This window comes from Cherax quadricarinatus, chromosome 62 (assembly GCF_038502225.1).
Source record: "Cherax quadricarinatus isolate ZL_2023a chromosome 62, ASM3850222v1, whole genome shotgun sequence".
Lineage (NCBI taxonomy): Eukaryota > Metazoa > Arthropoda > Malacostraca > Decapoda > Parastacidae > Cherax > Cherax quadricarinatus.
Window position 1 is genome coordinate 18,780,879 of NC_091353.1, and position 15,619 is coordinate 18,796,497.

At 40.3% G+C, this 15,619-nt stretch overlaps 1 protein-coding gene across 1 annotated transcript in view; it reads left to right on the plus strand.

Moving 5' to 3' along the window:
• SMC5 (structural maintenance of chromosomes 5) overlaps nucleotides 1–15,619 on the plus strand; it is a 454,493-nt gene that overhangs the window by 155,017 nt on the left and 283,857 nt on the right. The window contains exon 9 of the mRNA XM_070098521.1: nucleotides 13,592–13,742. Coding sequence (XP_069954622.1) covers nucleotides 13,592–13,742 — 151 coding nt within the window. The remainder of the gene's footprint in view (nucleotides 1–13,591; nucleotides 13,743–15,619) is intronic.

A 15,619-nucleotide genomic window follows, 5' to 3' on the forward strand; every position in this document is an offset into this window, starting at 1 on the left:
ACATTCTCAAACTCATCCACTAACCTTTGCAATTTTTCTTTAGAATCTCCCATAAGCACAGTATCATCAGCAAAAAGTAACTGTGTCAATTCCCATTTTGAATTTGATTCCCCATAATTTAATCCCACCCCTCTCCCAAACACCCTAGCATTTACTTCCTTTACAACCCCATCTATAAATATATTAAACAACCATGGTGACATTACACATCCCTGTCTAAGACCTACTTTTACCGGGAAGTATTTTCCCTCTCTTCTACACACCCTAACCTGAGCCTCACTATCCTCATAAAAGCTCTTTACAGCATTTAGTAACTTACCACCTATTCCATATACTTGCAACATATTATATATATATATATATATATATATAATATATATATATATATATATATATATATATATATATATATATATATATATATATATATATATATATATATATATTATATATATATATTATATTATATACAACTTATTATATATAACAAATCAGATCTTACTTCCAAATCAATATCATATCTTAGTTACTATCTGCCAATTTAACTTTGTTAACCATTATTTAATTTAGTCCCTATATATTTTCTCCTTTATTTTAGCTTTAATATAGCTTTATATAACAACCTTAGTTCATATATACACAAGTGTTAAAATAATCAAGGTGCTATTCTCAGGTGCTAAAGTGTAATAAGTTCACTATTTTGCCATTATATCCCCTAGTTCATTTATTTGATTACCACTTTATTTGTTCACCACAAAGTTTTTTTTAGTCCCTTTTATATTGTCTCCTTTATTTTAGCTTTAAAGAACTGCCTTAGCTCAAATTTTTTACATTTGTTAAAATAACTCAGGTGCTATTTTATAGCTTTAGAATATTTACTTTGTCTTATACTTAATTCTAACTATAGATTCACTATAAATCTTATGTTAACAAGCATTGATCCTGATACCAGCCTCTTATCTAATGACTTAAATGAATCAAACAGTAATTGTAATTACTACACAGCAGAACAATCAAAGGCACTTCTCAGAGCCAACAACAACATAACTGTCTTTAACTACAATATCAGATCTTTAAGTAAACATTACGATGACCTCATAGCATTACTAAATTCCCTGCATGCCAGTATGTCCATCATTACTCTCACGGAAACCTGGCTAAAGCCTGATACTACAGATGTCTATGCCATTCCTGGTTACACAGCCATACACAACTGTAGGCCAGATCAACAAGGGGGTGGCACAGCTATATACTACTCAGACCAACTAGAATGTATCAATAATACTTGCACAAGGGATGAACATGGGGAATATAAAATAGGTAAATTCAAATCTGAATACCTACAAAAACCTCTCACAGTGATAAACATCTACAGAGTACCACAGTCAAACATTAGCCGTTTTAGTGACAACCTAGGAAGTATGATAACTGATGCATGCATGAACAAAGATCACTTACTACTCTCAGATGACTTCAATATAAATCTCCTACAAGACCAAGACCCACATGTTACTGAATTCACAAACACTGAGTAACTGCATGTTGCTACCAACAGTAACAAAACCTACAAGAGTTACAGAGACTAGTGTTTCCCTACTTGACCACATCTGGACCAACACCATATCCCCTTTAAAATCAGGCATAATCACAGATAATACCACAGACCACTACCCTACCTTCCTCATCACAAACCTTGGCAAATTACCCCAAGACACTACTAAAGTCACTTTCAGACTTCACAATGAGGCAGCCATTAATAACTTCACAGCAGCAGTGACAAACATTGACTGGCACACTGAGCTAGAAATCTATACAGATATTGACGAATGTATTAATAATTTTCTAAAAAATACCCAATACCTTTATAACAAGCACTGCCCCAAAAAAACTAAACGGATGACAGCTAAGAGACTGAACAGTCCCTGGCTAACACCCAGTATCCTCAAATTCATAAATACAAACACCTATACAAAAAACAGTACAGAATGGGTCACATAACCAGAGACCAAACAAAACGTTACTCGTCAATCCTAACCAGCCTGATAAGAAGGGCTAAAAAACTGTATTATGAGAACAGATTATCCAACTTACGAGGTGATATAAAAAAGACCTGGAAAACCCTATCAGCAATTCTAGGAACAAAAAAGATATCACGAAATAGCGAAATTGAATTAACAAAACCAGATGAACCCCAACTCCCACCAACTGAAACAGCAAAGAGACTCAATAATTTCTTCTCCACTATAGGAAAAAACCTTGCCAATAAAATCCCAAGCTCAGATACCCCACCCAGTGACTACCTCACTGGCAACTACCCGAACACACTGTTCCTAGCTCCGACTAACCCATACGAAGTCTCCCTTATTATCAACACACTAAAAAACAAGACAGGAGATTTAAATTCCTTACCACCCATTATATACAAAAAAGTGTCACAAGTGCTATCACCAATCATTGCAACACTCTTTAACAAATCCATAGAATCCTCTACCTTCCCTACAGTTCTCAAAATAACAAGGGTCACCCCGATCCATAAAGGAGGAGACCAAACAGACTTGAATAACTATAGGCCAATATCCAACTTACACCCTCTCTCTAAAATCTTCGAAAAATTAATTCATAAGCGAATCTATTCTTACCTCATCTCCGACAACATACTCAACCCCTGTCAGTTTGGGTTCAGGCCTAATAAAAATACTAATGATGCTATTATACACATGCTAGAACACATATACACTGCAATAGAGAAAAAAGAAGTCCCACTGGGGATCTTCATTGACTTACGTAAAGCTTTTGATACAGTTGACCATGACTTGCTCCATAAAAAATTGTCACACTATGGTATAAGAGGGCACTCCCTCAACTACCTAAAGTCTTACCTCAGCAACAGAAGCCAATATGTGTACACAAACAGGGCAAACTCTTCAGCATAGCCAGTTACAGTTGGTGTCCCACAGGGAAGTGTCCTAGGCCCTCGTCTCTTTCTCATATACATAAATGACCTACCTAATGCATCGCAACTACTCAAACCCACACTGTTTGCAGATGACACTACATACGACTTCTCTCACCCGAGCCCAGTCATGCTAGCCAATACTGTAAATACCGAATTACAGAAAATATCTACCTGGATGAGTACTAACAAACTTACTCTAAACATTGACAAAACCTACTTCATTCAGTTTGGTAACAGAGCTACAGACGTCCCTCTTAACATAATGATAAACGGATCACCTATGACAAAACTCACAGAGGGAAAATTCTTTGGAGTCCACCTTGATAATAGACTCAAATTTCAAACACATATACAACAAATTTCCAAAAAAAATTCCAAGACCATAGGCATACTATCGAAGATACGGTACTATGTTCCACAGTCAGTCCTCCTGGCCCTATATCACTCACTTATTTACCCCTATCTCACCTATGGAATTTGTGCATGGGGCTCAACAACAATAAATTATCTCAGACCATTAATTACCCAACAAAAGGCTGCAGTCAGAATGATAACTAATTCCCACTACAGGCAGCACACTCCACCAATATTCAAAACTCTAAACCTACTCACCATTCAAAACATCCATACTTATTACTGCACCTACTACATTCATAGAACACTTAATTCTGATATAAACCCTCCCCTCAAATGTCTCCTTACCAACCTCAACAGAACACACTTACCAACCTCAACAGAACACACTTACCAACCTCAACAGAACACACTTACCAACCTCAACAGAACACACTTACCGAGATATGAGGACGCGAAGTTGGCACTTAGCGATCACCTGACGGCAACATGGAGCGCTGCCGCTTGCAGAAATTCAACATATTTACTATTTTCTTCCATTTTTTTTTTTCATTTTCTTGGTTTTTACAATATGATAATTATGTTTCATAGTAAATCATTTGATATCAATGCCAATTTTTGTTTACACACCAATATTATATACAAAATTATTATCATATTGTCATAAGCACACGTGTACACGCTGACAGGTGATTTTGCACACCTGAGTGAATCGCACATTATTATCTACAACTATATACGAGTATTTACATGTCCCACTTATGTTTCTAGAACTCCACAATTGTATGATACTCCGTGAAGCATGGATTCATACAGAGTGCCACCCCACACTGGTGACAAATGAATCGTGTGTCCTTCCGCTGTTGGGGTCGTTTTTTGGTGGTAGCACACGCAATACACTTTTTTTGAGCATTCTTCTTCTTTCGGGTAGGTGGTATTGGTACCAGATAGTGACAGGAGTGATTTGGTCTGGCACTTCCCCCACTAGCTGTGGTTGGGGGACAGGTTGTGGTGTGACAGGTCGCTGTTGAGGGGCAGGTACAGGTGTGGTATCATAGTTTCTTGCTATCTGTTTGACGAGATTCAGAGAGAAATCTGCAAAACTTTGTCGTTTTCTAGTCTTTATTTCGTACATATTGAATGCATTGAGCACTGCAATGTCTACAAGGTGAAAAAACAGTTTTATATACCACTTGCGACTCCTACGCACACAGTCAACAAACCTTATCATCATGTCACACTTGTCAACTAGTCGTATATTGTTTGTATAGTCCACGACAGCAGCTGGCTTTACAATAGGTTCTTTGTTGAACTTGCTCAGTCTGTCTGTCTGTACTATCTCGTTTCTGTGGATGGTTGATAGCATTGTCACGTCCCGTTTGTCATGCCATGTCAGTGCCATGATGTCATTAGCATGAAACGCTTGCACTTCACCTTCAACACTGCCTCCAGTGAACCTTGGCATATGTTTCCTATTCCTTCTCACTTTTTTTTTTTTTTTTTTACACAGGGTTTGACAAGGTTAAGGATCCCTAGCTTTATTGGCAAGCTATTTACAGGTTAAGGATTCCTATCTTTATTGGCAAGTTAAGAGCTGTTACCTACATCAGCTCATTTGAAAGCATTTTTATTGTTATGAGACATACAAGTAGGGAACAGGATGAAGTTGGAGCCATCTGTGGGCCAGCATTTTCATTTGATCAACTAACTTTATCTCGTTGACATCATTATGCTGTACGAATGTGTTCCATACTCGAGTCATCCTGGGTATGTATGATCTCAGATGGAGTGATGTTCTGGAGAAGGGTACAGCCAGAGTGAAGTTGCTGCTTTCTGCTCGTCTTCTGGCATAAAAGCTTGTTTCATGCTGTCCTCGAAGTGGATCCAAGTGAGGTACTTTGACAATATTGGCCTTGTACATAACAGTAAGGCCACCCACATCCCTCTTATGTTGAAGGCTCTGCTGAAATGACAGATCTATCCAGGATGGGTCCAGGCGAGAGATGAGACGTCTTGCTCTGTTCTCTACTCTGTCAAGCAGTCGCAGATGAGAGGGGGGGCAGGCAAACCAAGAAAGTGGAGCATACTCAAGGTGTGAGCGTACTTGTGCCTCATACAGGATCTTGCAACCCCTACTGTCAAGCAGATGCGAGATACGGCGAAGTGCTGTAAGCTTCCTGGCTGCCTTGTTTGCAAGATTTACAACATGGTTCTTCATGGTTAGTTTAGAGTCAAATTTCACCCCAAGGATATCAACTTCTTCTCCAGGTGCCAACACCCTCCCATTCATCCTTACTACTGGACCAGCATTACCATCATGGTGCCTAGAGACGATCATCATTTGCGTTTTCTCAGGTGCAAATGTTACTTGCCATTTATTTCCCCAAGCTGATACAGCTGGTGATTAGAGCAGCTGGCATTTCTTCTCTTGGATAAGTGAATGTCAGTGTACAGTCGTCTGCATATGCATGTGATTCTGGGATGAGATGAAGAAGGTCGTTGAAGTAGACATTCCATAACAATGGACCCAGCACGCTTCCTTGTGGAACACTTGCCCCAATAGGATGTCTTGCTGATTCCATTCCATTGAGAACTACACTTAGAGATCTACCATGAAGGTAATCACTGAGGAGACATAGCGTAGAGCCTGCAATTCCCAGTGCTTGAAGTTTTGCTAAGAGGCCCTGGTGCAACACCCGGTCGAAAGCGCCAGCAATGTCCAGTGCTACCACACAGCTGACTTTGGATTCATCCAGTGACTGGTGCCACTTAGTGGAGAGGTTTAACAACAGATCAGCAGCAGAGTAACCTTTCCTGAAGCCATGTTGACGATCACAAAGTAGTGAGTGGTAGTCAAAAAACTCTGTCATTTGTCTTGAGATTATTGTCTCAAGGATCTTACCAGTGATTGACAGGAGTGACACTGGTCTGTAGTTGCTGATTTCTGCTCCGCTCTTCTTTTTGTGAACAGGGACTGTTCCGCATATATCAGTATTGTTCACACGTAGGAAATCAGCAAGCATAGGGCTTGTATACCAGTTGTCTGTGTACAATGTATGGCCCTTGCCAAGGTATGGTTCCATCATCCTGCGAACAACATCACCAGAAATGCCCATCATCTGTCTGTCATCATCAAGTGTGTTTTTCCCGGTGTATACAGTTACATCCAACACAAGACCACTCTCACAGTCACACATAACAAAAAGTTTTATACCAAAGCGATTACGTTTGCTCGGTATATATTGCTCGAATGACAGGCATCCCTTGAACAGAATCAAGGACTCATCAACAACAATGTTCTTGAAGGGATAAAAGTGTACACTGAATTTCTGCTTCAAATACATAAACACTTCCCGAATTTTGTATAGAAAGTCATTTCTGTTTGGAGTACAGTGGACCCCCACCTTACGATATTAATCCGTTACTGAGAGCTCACCTTATGCCGAAATTATCGTAAGGTGAATTAATTTTCCCCATAAGAAATAATGGAAATCAAATTAATCCGTGCAAGACACCACAAAGTATGAAAAAAAAAATTTTTTTACCACATGAAATATTAATTTTAATACACACAAACTGACACTTACCTTTATTGAAGATCTGGTTATGATTGATGAGATGGGAGGAGGGGAGAGTGTGGAAGTTGTTAATGTTTAGAAAGGGAATCCCCTTCCATTAGGACTTTAGGTAGCACGTCCTTTTCCGGGGTTACTTCCCTTCTTCTTTTAATGCCACTAGGACCAGCTGACCGTGGTGCAACAACAGCTGACCGTGGTGCAGCAACAGCTGACTTTGGTGCAGCAGCAGCTGACTGCGGTGCAGCAACAGATGACGGTGGTGTAGCAGCAGCTGACTGTGGTGCAGCAGCAGCTGACCATGGTACAACAGCAGCTCACCGTAGTTCAGCAACAGCTGACTGGTGCAGCAACAGCTGACTGTGGTGCAGCAACAGCTGATGGTGGTGCAGCAGCAGCTGACCATGGTGCAGCAGCAGCTGACCGTGGTACGATAGTACATATTTCTCACCCTTTTTACCACAGGGTTGGCACTAGAAGCTTTCTTTGGGCCCATGGTGGCTTATTTAGTAGTTACAAGCACTATAAACAGTGGAATAATACAAAATGTATCGAATGTATGCATGCAACCGGCCACCCTGGCTTGTAAACAATGACAGCAGGGAAGCTGAGGTGCTCAGACTGGATGGACAGGTTCAGGATGAGTCATGTTGCTCAGAAACAGCTGACTGTGGTGCAGCAGCAGCTGACTGTGGTGCAGCAGCAGCTGACCGTGGTGCAGCAGCAGCTGACCGTGGTGCAGCAGCAGCTGACCATGGTTCAGCAACAGCTGACTGTGGTGCAGCAGCAGCTGACCATGGTGCAGCAACAGCTGATGGTGGTGCAGCAGCAGCTGACTGGTGCAGCAACAGCTGATGGTGGTGCAGCAACAGCTGACCGTGGTGCAGCAGCAGCTGACCGTGGTTCAGCAACAGCTGACTGTGGTGCAGCAGCAGCTGACCGTGGTGTAGCAACAGCTGACCGTGGTGCAGCAGCAGCTGACCGTGGTACGATAGTACGTATTTCCCACCCTTTTTACACATGATTGCTTGAGAGATGGTATGTCCTGCTATCTGTTTTTCTTTTATCTACACCAATAACTTTCTCTCAACATCTTTGAGTACTTGCGATCTCTGTTTCCAAAACAAACTTGCACTTTTTGCAAGAACAGCTTCCTTGATGCCGTTTTGTTGGCCACAATAATAGCGATGGTTGATTGGGGTTTGGTATACAACCTGGCCAGCTCCAAGACACACACTCTACTTTCATACTTAGCAATTATCTCTTTCTTCATTACCATAGTAATTTTCACCTTTTTTACTGCACGGTTGGCACTAGAAGCTTTCTTGGGGCCCATGGTGAATTTTTCAGGTACAGTCACTAAAAACGCTGTGATAATATGAAATGTTCTGATTGTATGCATGGATGCGACCGCACTGGCTGGCTTGTAAACACTGGCACCCATGGGGCAGCTTTGGCGCGCTCAGGCCACATGTGGGACGCGTCTCGAACGAATCACGTGAGGTAAGTTTTTTAGCGTGAGGTGAGGCAAAATTTTTGCATTAAAATGTATCATATGGTAGATTTAACGTAACGTGATGCCATCGTAAGGTGAGGGTCCACTGTATTTCTGTCTGAGAAGTGCAACATTCATAGCAACAGAGTGAATCTGTTGCAGGGAAGGACGTCATGAAAAACTGGAGTACTACTGATGAAGTGGTCTGTAGACCAGTAATTACGTATATTGTTCTTATAGATATGTGGCATAAGCATGACACTGGCAAGGAATAAATACATTTCAGCCACTATTGTGTCTTTCCACCTCTGCAGCCGTGACGATTCTCCAACCTCTTCTGTGTTGTTCACGACATATTGGTAATTGTTTGTTCGAGTCACTATCAAGTTCATTATAGGCTCGTTAAAGTACAACTGGAAATAGTCTAACTCTGTAGACTCATTCATTATGGGACATTCTGGCTGGATACCACTTCCACTAGCATCAAAATCACAAGGCATGGGGCGAGGGGAGCCAGGAGGAGGGATAGGAGTGGCGGCAGCATGTGATTGCGGGGATGCCGGGTGGTCCTTTGTTTGTCCACCCGCTGCGCCATGTGGTCCAGGCACCGTGCCACCCACCACTACTTCCTCCATCCCCGCATACTCCCCTTCGTGATCACTTTCACTATCAGTGGCCAGGGTTTTGGATTGTGACCTGCCACGACCCTTGGGGATTGCATATGGCACACTGCCTGAACGTAGATAACAGTGCCTAAAAGTACATTTCACTGGTGAATAATGAACTTCACTATCACTAGACGAATCCTCGATTGGCATAAAACCAATCTCATCGTCACTTATATCACTTTCACTAGCACTAAAACACCGGAAAAATGATAGTTTCCTCTTGCGAAGTTGCCTATGGGTAACACTTGCCACTCCAGAGGTGCTTGGCCCAGGGTCTTGTGTGGCCACACTGGCCACCCCAGAAGTGCTTGGCCTAGGGTCTGCTGTGACCACACTGGCTACCCCAGAGGTGCTTGGCCCTAGGACAGGTGTCGCTACCCCAGAGGTGATGGGTTGAGGGTGATCTGGGTTATTGTCGATATTTTCACTAATTCCTTGAATATTACTGGCCCCATTGGTGTCAAATCCACTAAACTCAAGATCTGTATCACTTTCCTCGAATAGTAGAGTGTTAATACGATGAGGCGTGAGTGAATCACAAGGATGTGCCGTGATGTTCACCCAGGATGGAGCTGAATGTAACTGGTCCTACCATGTGGTACCCAGGCGTCCCAGATTTTTTGTATACCGCGCACACTGAGTGCGCACACCCATTCTCTCATGTCTAGGCGACTCAGGCCTATCGAGCCAATTTTGAATGAATGAAAAATAAAACGTATATACAGTGGACCCTCAAGTTTCTGCAGCCTCGACTTTCGCGAAATTCGACCTTCGGCGAGGTTTTTTTTTTTTTTTGTTTTTTTTTGTTTTTTTTTTTTTTTTTTTTTTTTTTTTTTTTTTTTGGAAAAATTTGGCCTTGAGTTTCGTGAAAAAACTCGTGTTTCGGCAACCGTCCAGTACCCGTCCGCCCGTCACCGCACACACAAAGCCAGTCTACCACGCCATTCACGCTCAGTGTGCCATTATTTACCAACACGGGACCATCACCCCGCGGGTTCATACAATACATTTCATAATAATCCATTGTTTTTTGTGTTTGCAACTGCTAAATAAGTCATCATGGACCCAAGGAAAGCTAGTGCAAGCCCTTTGGTAAATAAAGTGAGTGACAGGGATGTGGAAGAGTTGGTGGAGGACCACAGGGAAGAGCTAACCACTGACGAACTGCAAGAGCTTCAACTGGAACAGCATCAGACCACAGCCGAGGAACTTGCTTCAGAGGAGGAGGAAGAGGGAGTGGATGAGGTGCCTTCTTCAGTGATTAAGGACATATGTAGAATGTGGAATGAGTTGCAAAGTTTTGTTGAAAAGTATCACCCTGACCAAGCTGAAACAAGTCGTATCTGCAACATGTACAGTGACAGTGTTGTGTCCCACTTCAGGGAAATCTTAAAGAAACGCCAGAAAAAGACCTCTATGGATAGATATTTTGTGCGCCAGGGGTCCATTGACTCTCAAGTTGTTCCCAGTGGCATTAAAAGAAGAAGGGAAGTAATCCCAGATAAGGACTTGCTACCTAAAGTCTTAATGGAAGGAGATTCTCCTTCCAAACAATAGTGTACACCTTCCTCCTATCACCTCCTCCCATCTTCCATCCACCCAGAAGTCTTCAGTAATGGTAAGTGTAATATTATTATTTATTTTAAATGCATGTACTTGATTTCTGATTGTTTTCATTATGTAAATCTTTATTTAATTTGAAAAAAAAATATTTTAATATTTTTTGGGTGTCTGGAACGGATTAATTTTATTTCCATTATTTCTTATGGAGAAAATGGTTTCGAGTTTCATGAATTTCGACCTTCGGCGGGCTCTCTGGAACGGATTAATCCTGAAACTCGGGGGTCCACTGTATACATTTGGGGCACTATGCACGTGAACGTATAAATACGTTTGGACCGTTTAAGGGGTTAAACAGTGTATGTAATATATAAATAAGAAATATTTACATTTTAATTTATAAATAAGTAAGTTTATTCAGGTATACACAAATACAGTTACGTACATTGATTATCATACATAGCAGCATATGTGTAAAGTACCTAGGGTAACCCAAAAAAGTCAGAGTGACTTATTTCCATTGGGGGTCCTTTTATATTTACACTTATATTTACTTTTATATTTACACTTACCTTGGAGGAGATATTAGTTTAATTAATTAGTTTGATAGAGGAGATGCTAGCAGAGGTTAGGGTGGTGGAAGTTAGCAGGGCTGCGTATGTTCATTGGCCTAATACACATACAACAATATTGGAGAGTTACTTTCGTGTTGTTTTTCTATTGCTTACTCGCTTAACTTACTTGCTACACTGTTAATTCTACACTTTATCGATGGCTGGCACTATAGCCTTTATCGATGCCTGCTGCTTTATTATCATACATATCGTAGAATTACTGAATCACTGCAGAAGGCACATTCTCCCCTCTCTCTTCCTCCTCCACTTTGGTACTTTGCTACAAGTTTTTTCGTGAATTCTATTGTGTTTCTTTCCTTCTTTACCACAGGGCTGGCACTAGAAGCTTTCTTTGGGCCCATAGTGGCTTATTTAGCTGTTACAAGCAATAAAAACAATCGAATAATACAAAATATATTGCATGTACACATGGAATCATTCTCACTGGCTTGTAAACAATGGCACACTGTACTTGGGCTCAGGCTGCGTGGACACGTTCAAGACGAATGTACTTAACCGAGTTTTTTGTCAGTAGTTGAGCCAATATTTTGATGCAAAAACATGTCGCTACCCGATTTTTTCGTTAGCCGATGACATTGTTACCCGGGGGTCTATTGTACATTGTTTCAGCATTTTCCTTAGAAAATTAGTGATCTACTGCAGTTAGGCTCAAAAATACTCTGTTTTCTCTTACAGTAAGAGCATGGGAAGATACTATAGTCAAATTAGGACAGAAATGGCAGACACTTCCACTGCTGCCTCTGCCACCATATTATGGCCTATTTTATTCATTCTAGAGTATATATCATGTTTCTTTGTTAATTATATTGTTTATTATGTCATATTAGATAAATTGTGATAGATAAATAAGTCGTCCAGTTGAGAATAGAGTGATATTCAAGTATTTTTTCTCGTCTCTCCATAGTGCAGGAACGGATAAATGGCTTTTCAGTTAATTTAAATGAGGAAATTAATTTGATGTACAACTAAATTGAGTTACAAGCTAGCTCCTGGAACAGATTAAACTCTAAGTCAAGGTTCCACTGTACCTCCCTGGGTGGTTGCTGTCTACCAACCCTATAATTCCCCTTTAATTTTTACAATCTCTTTTGTCCCCCTTCCCTTTATATGAAGGAACTATACATGCTCTCTGCCATTCCCTAGGTACCTTTCCCTCTTTCATACATTTATTAAACAAAAATACCAACCACTCCAACACTATAAACCCCCCCCCACCCGCTTTTATCATTTCTGTCATGATCCCGTCAGTTCCAGCTGCTTTACCCCCTTTCATTCTATGTAATGCCTCACGCACCTCCCCCACATTCACATCCTGCTCTTCTTCACTCCTAAAAGATGTTATACTTCCCTGACCAGTGCATGAAATTACCGCCTCCCTTTCTTCATCAATATTTAAAAGTTCCCCAAAATATTCCCGCCATCTACCCAATACCTCCAGCTCCCCAACTTCTAACTCCCCTACTCTGTTTTTAACTGACAAATCCATTTGTTCCCTTGGCTTTCTTAACTTATTTATCTCACTCCAAAATTTTTTCTTATTTTCATCAAAATTTCTTGACAATGCCTCTCCCACTCTATCATCTGCTCTCCTTTTGCACTCTCTCAGCACTCTCTTCACCTTTCTTTTACTCTCCATATACTCTGCTCTTCTTACAACACTTCTGCTTTATAAAAACCTCTCATCAGCTACTTTTTTCTCTTTTATCACACTTTACTTCATCATTCCTCTAAATATATGGTAAAATATACGCTAAAAATTTATACTGTACAGTATTATATTTTATATGGAAACTTTGCTGAATTTACTTTGTTACAAAATTGTTAAATTATATTTTTCTTAATATTTTGTGTTAACCCGTAAACGGTCCAAACCTATATATACGTTTTTTCAACATTTGAAAGTATGTAAAAAAAGTAGATCTTCTTTTTGTTTTTTTACATTTGAAAATGTATAAAAAAACTTTGATCTACTTTTTTTTTTGTTACATTTGAAAATATGTAAAAAAAACGTAGATCTACTTATGTAGCACTACACATGTGAACATAGATCTGCTTGGACCGTTTACGGGTTAAAATACATGAAAAATTATATATTGCCTTGAAAAAAAGCCCAAAAAAATTCTCTGAATTTGCAGGGATTTCTGTGAACAATTATTAGGTTCTAAGGAAAAATCCGTGAATTGCTGAACCTCGAATTCGCGGAGGTCCATTGTAGAATGGGTTACTTGCCCCTTGCTCCCAGCATTTTAGTCTCCGCTTATGACACACACGGCTTACAAAGGAAGAATTCTGTTCCCCTTCCCCATTATCATTATTATTATTATTATTTTTATGGTACTCTGCAACAGGTGATGAGCGGATCAGCCATAGTCAGTCTCGCTATGATGGTTGCTGGTCTACAACCATCAGCCAAATCAGGGAAGCGAGGCTGCTACACATCACCCTTGATACTCAGCGCATTCAGTACCTTGTGAAAAGCATCGCAGACTGTAGACACCAGTAAGTTTACAGACGCCCTCTTTTCCTAGTCTGATTTTGTTAACATTTTTGCACACTTCTTTTTTGTTTTGCCACTGTGTCTAGCTTCTCTCATAGCTTTTGATTAAAACAATATAGAGCATTCTGAATACAGGAGGCCCCACACATATACAGCACCTCTTTTCAGTGTTCCACATTTTTGTTGACTTCAAATTGAGCCATTGTTCATTATGGTCCACCCTCTGGTGATTGTCACCGGTGGATGGAACAATGGCTCAGTTAAAAGCCAATAAAATCGTGGAACACTGAAAAAAGGTGCTGTATGTGCAGGACCCTGCACAAATGTGAATGAAATTTTTAATTCGCTGAAAAACAAAAAAACTGAAGGGTGATGTATATATTGAATTTTCTGTCATATGATCAGCAGCAGTGGTGCTAAGGAAGGGCAAGGAGAGATAAAGCCTCCCATAATTTCCAGATTCACCCCCCCCTTTCATCAAATAAAATTAATATATACCACTTGAGTGAATTGCAAGATGGGAGTATTGCAGGCCCACCAGTCCTCCTGATGACCTATCAATCAATTAGTCAATCGATCAAGTTTATTCTCTATAAGCATTACAATGCGAGGTTTACAGATTTTGGTTATTGTGTGGTTTACATGTAGTAGTAAAATACTAATTACAGAGGGGGGCCACTAGAACACCTAGCATGGCTAGGCATTTCAGGAAAACTTAGATTAATTCTTAGCCCTAAATTATTACAAATTATGGAGTAAGTTGACTAAATACTAGTTTGTGAGTTTAGCAATGTGAATGCTTTTGTTTTGGCACAATACATAGTTTCTATATTGGAGTATCACAGATAAACTTATGACTAGTTAAGAATCATTATTTTAAGATTAAGATTCGTATTTCTGTGCTTATAGTCAAATGGGTGAGTGAGTGAGTGTAAGTGTGAACCACCAGGTGGTTTTTATGTAGTTAGTTGACGGAGTGTATCAGGGAGATAAGATGTTTTCTAACGGTAGTTTTGAAGGTAATGAATGTGTCTGCGGTTCTAGAGTTTTCAGGTAGGGTGTTCCAGATTTTAGGGCCTTTGACATACATTGAATTTTTGTAAAGGTTTAGTCAGACACAGGGAATGTCGTAGAGATGTTTGTATCTGGTGTTATGCCTGTGGGTCCTGTCACAACTATCAAGAAAGCATTTTAGGTCAAGGTTAATATTGGAATTTAAGGTCCTGTGGATGTAGATTGCACAGTAGTAAGTGTGGATGTTCTGAACAGGGAGTAAATTTAGATCTATGAAGAGTGGGGGGGTATGTTGCCAGGGATGGGATTTAGTGATTATTCTATGTAAAAGAAGTTTGGCTGCAGACTTAGTGGTTAAACTGAGAGTTCCTTGGTTCGGTTGCATTGTATTTTTTACAGATTTGTACTTATTCCAGGCCTCTGTTATGTTTTGTCCATTTTTTTGATGACCAGCAGGGTGTTCATCCAAGACACCCAGCTGATCATTAACAGATCTACCTAGGTAGAGAGTACATGAGTATGTATAGTGTTAAGTCAGGTGGAGAATGTTGGAGAGGTTGTATTTGATATGGACCTGCACCCTTCTCAAATACAACCTACCCAACATTCTCCACCTGTCTCTCCACACTACATATACTCACATACTCTCTGCTTTGGTAGATCTGTTTGTGACTTGATAAAGCCCACTGTGTGGGTGAAACATAGTCAGTAAAGGATTACAGTATACTACATTTGTGTTTATTTTTCCATCATGTCAGTATTGTATACCATTTATCTCCATAAAGTTGCTTGTTGCACATCCCTGTATATTGACTGAAGAATCCTGTTTCAGAGGTGAAACACCTCACTGAAGTTCATCTCTGCA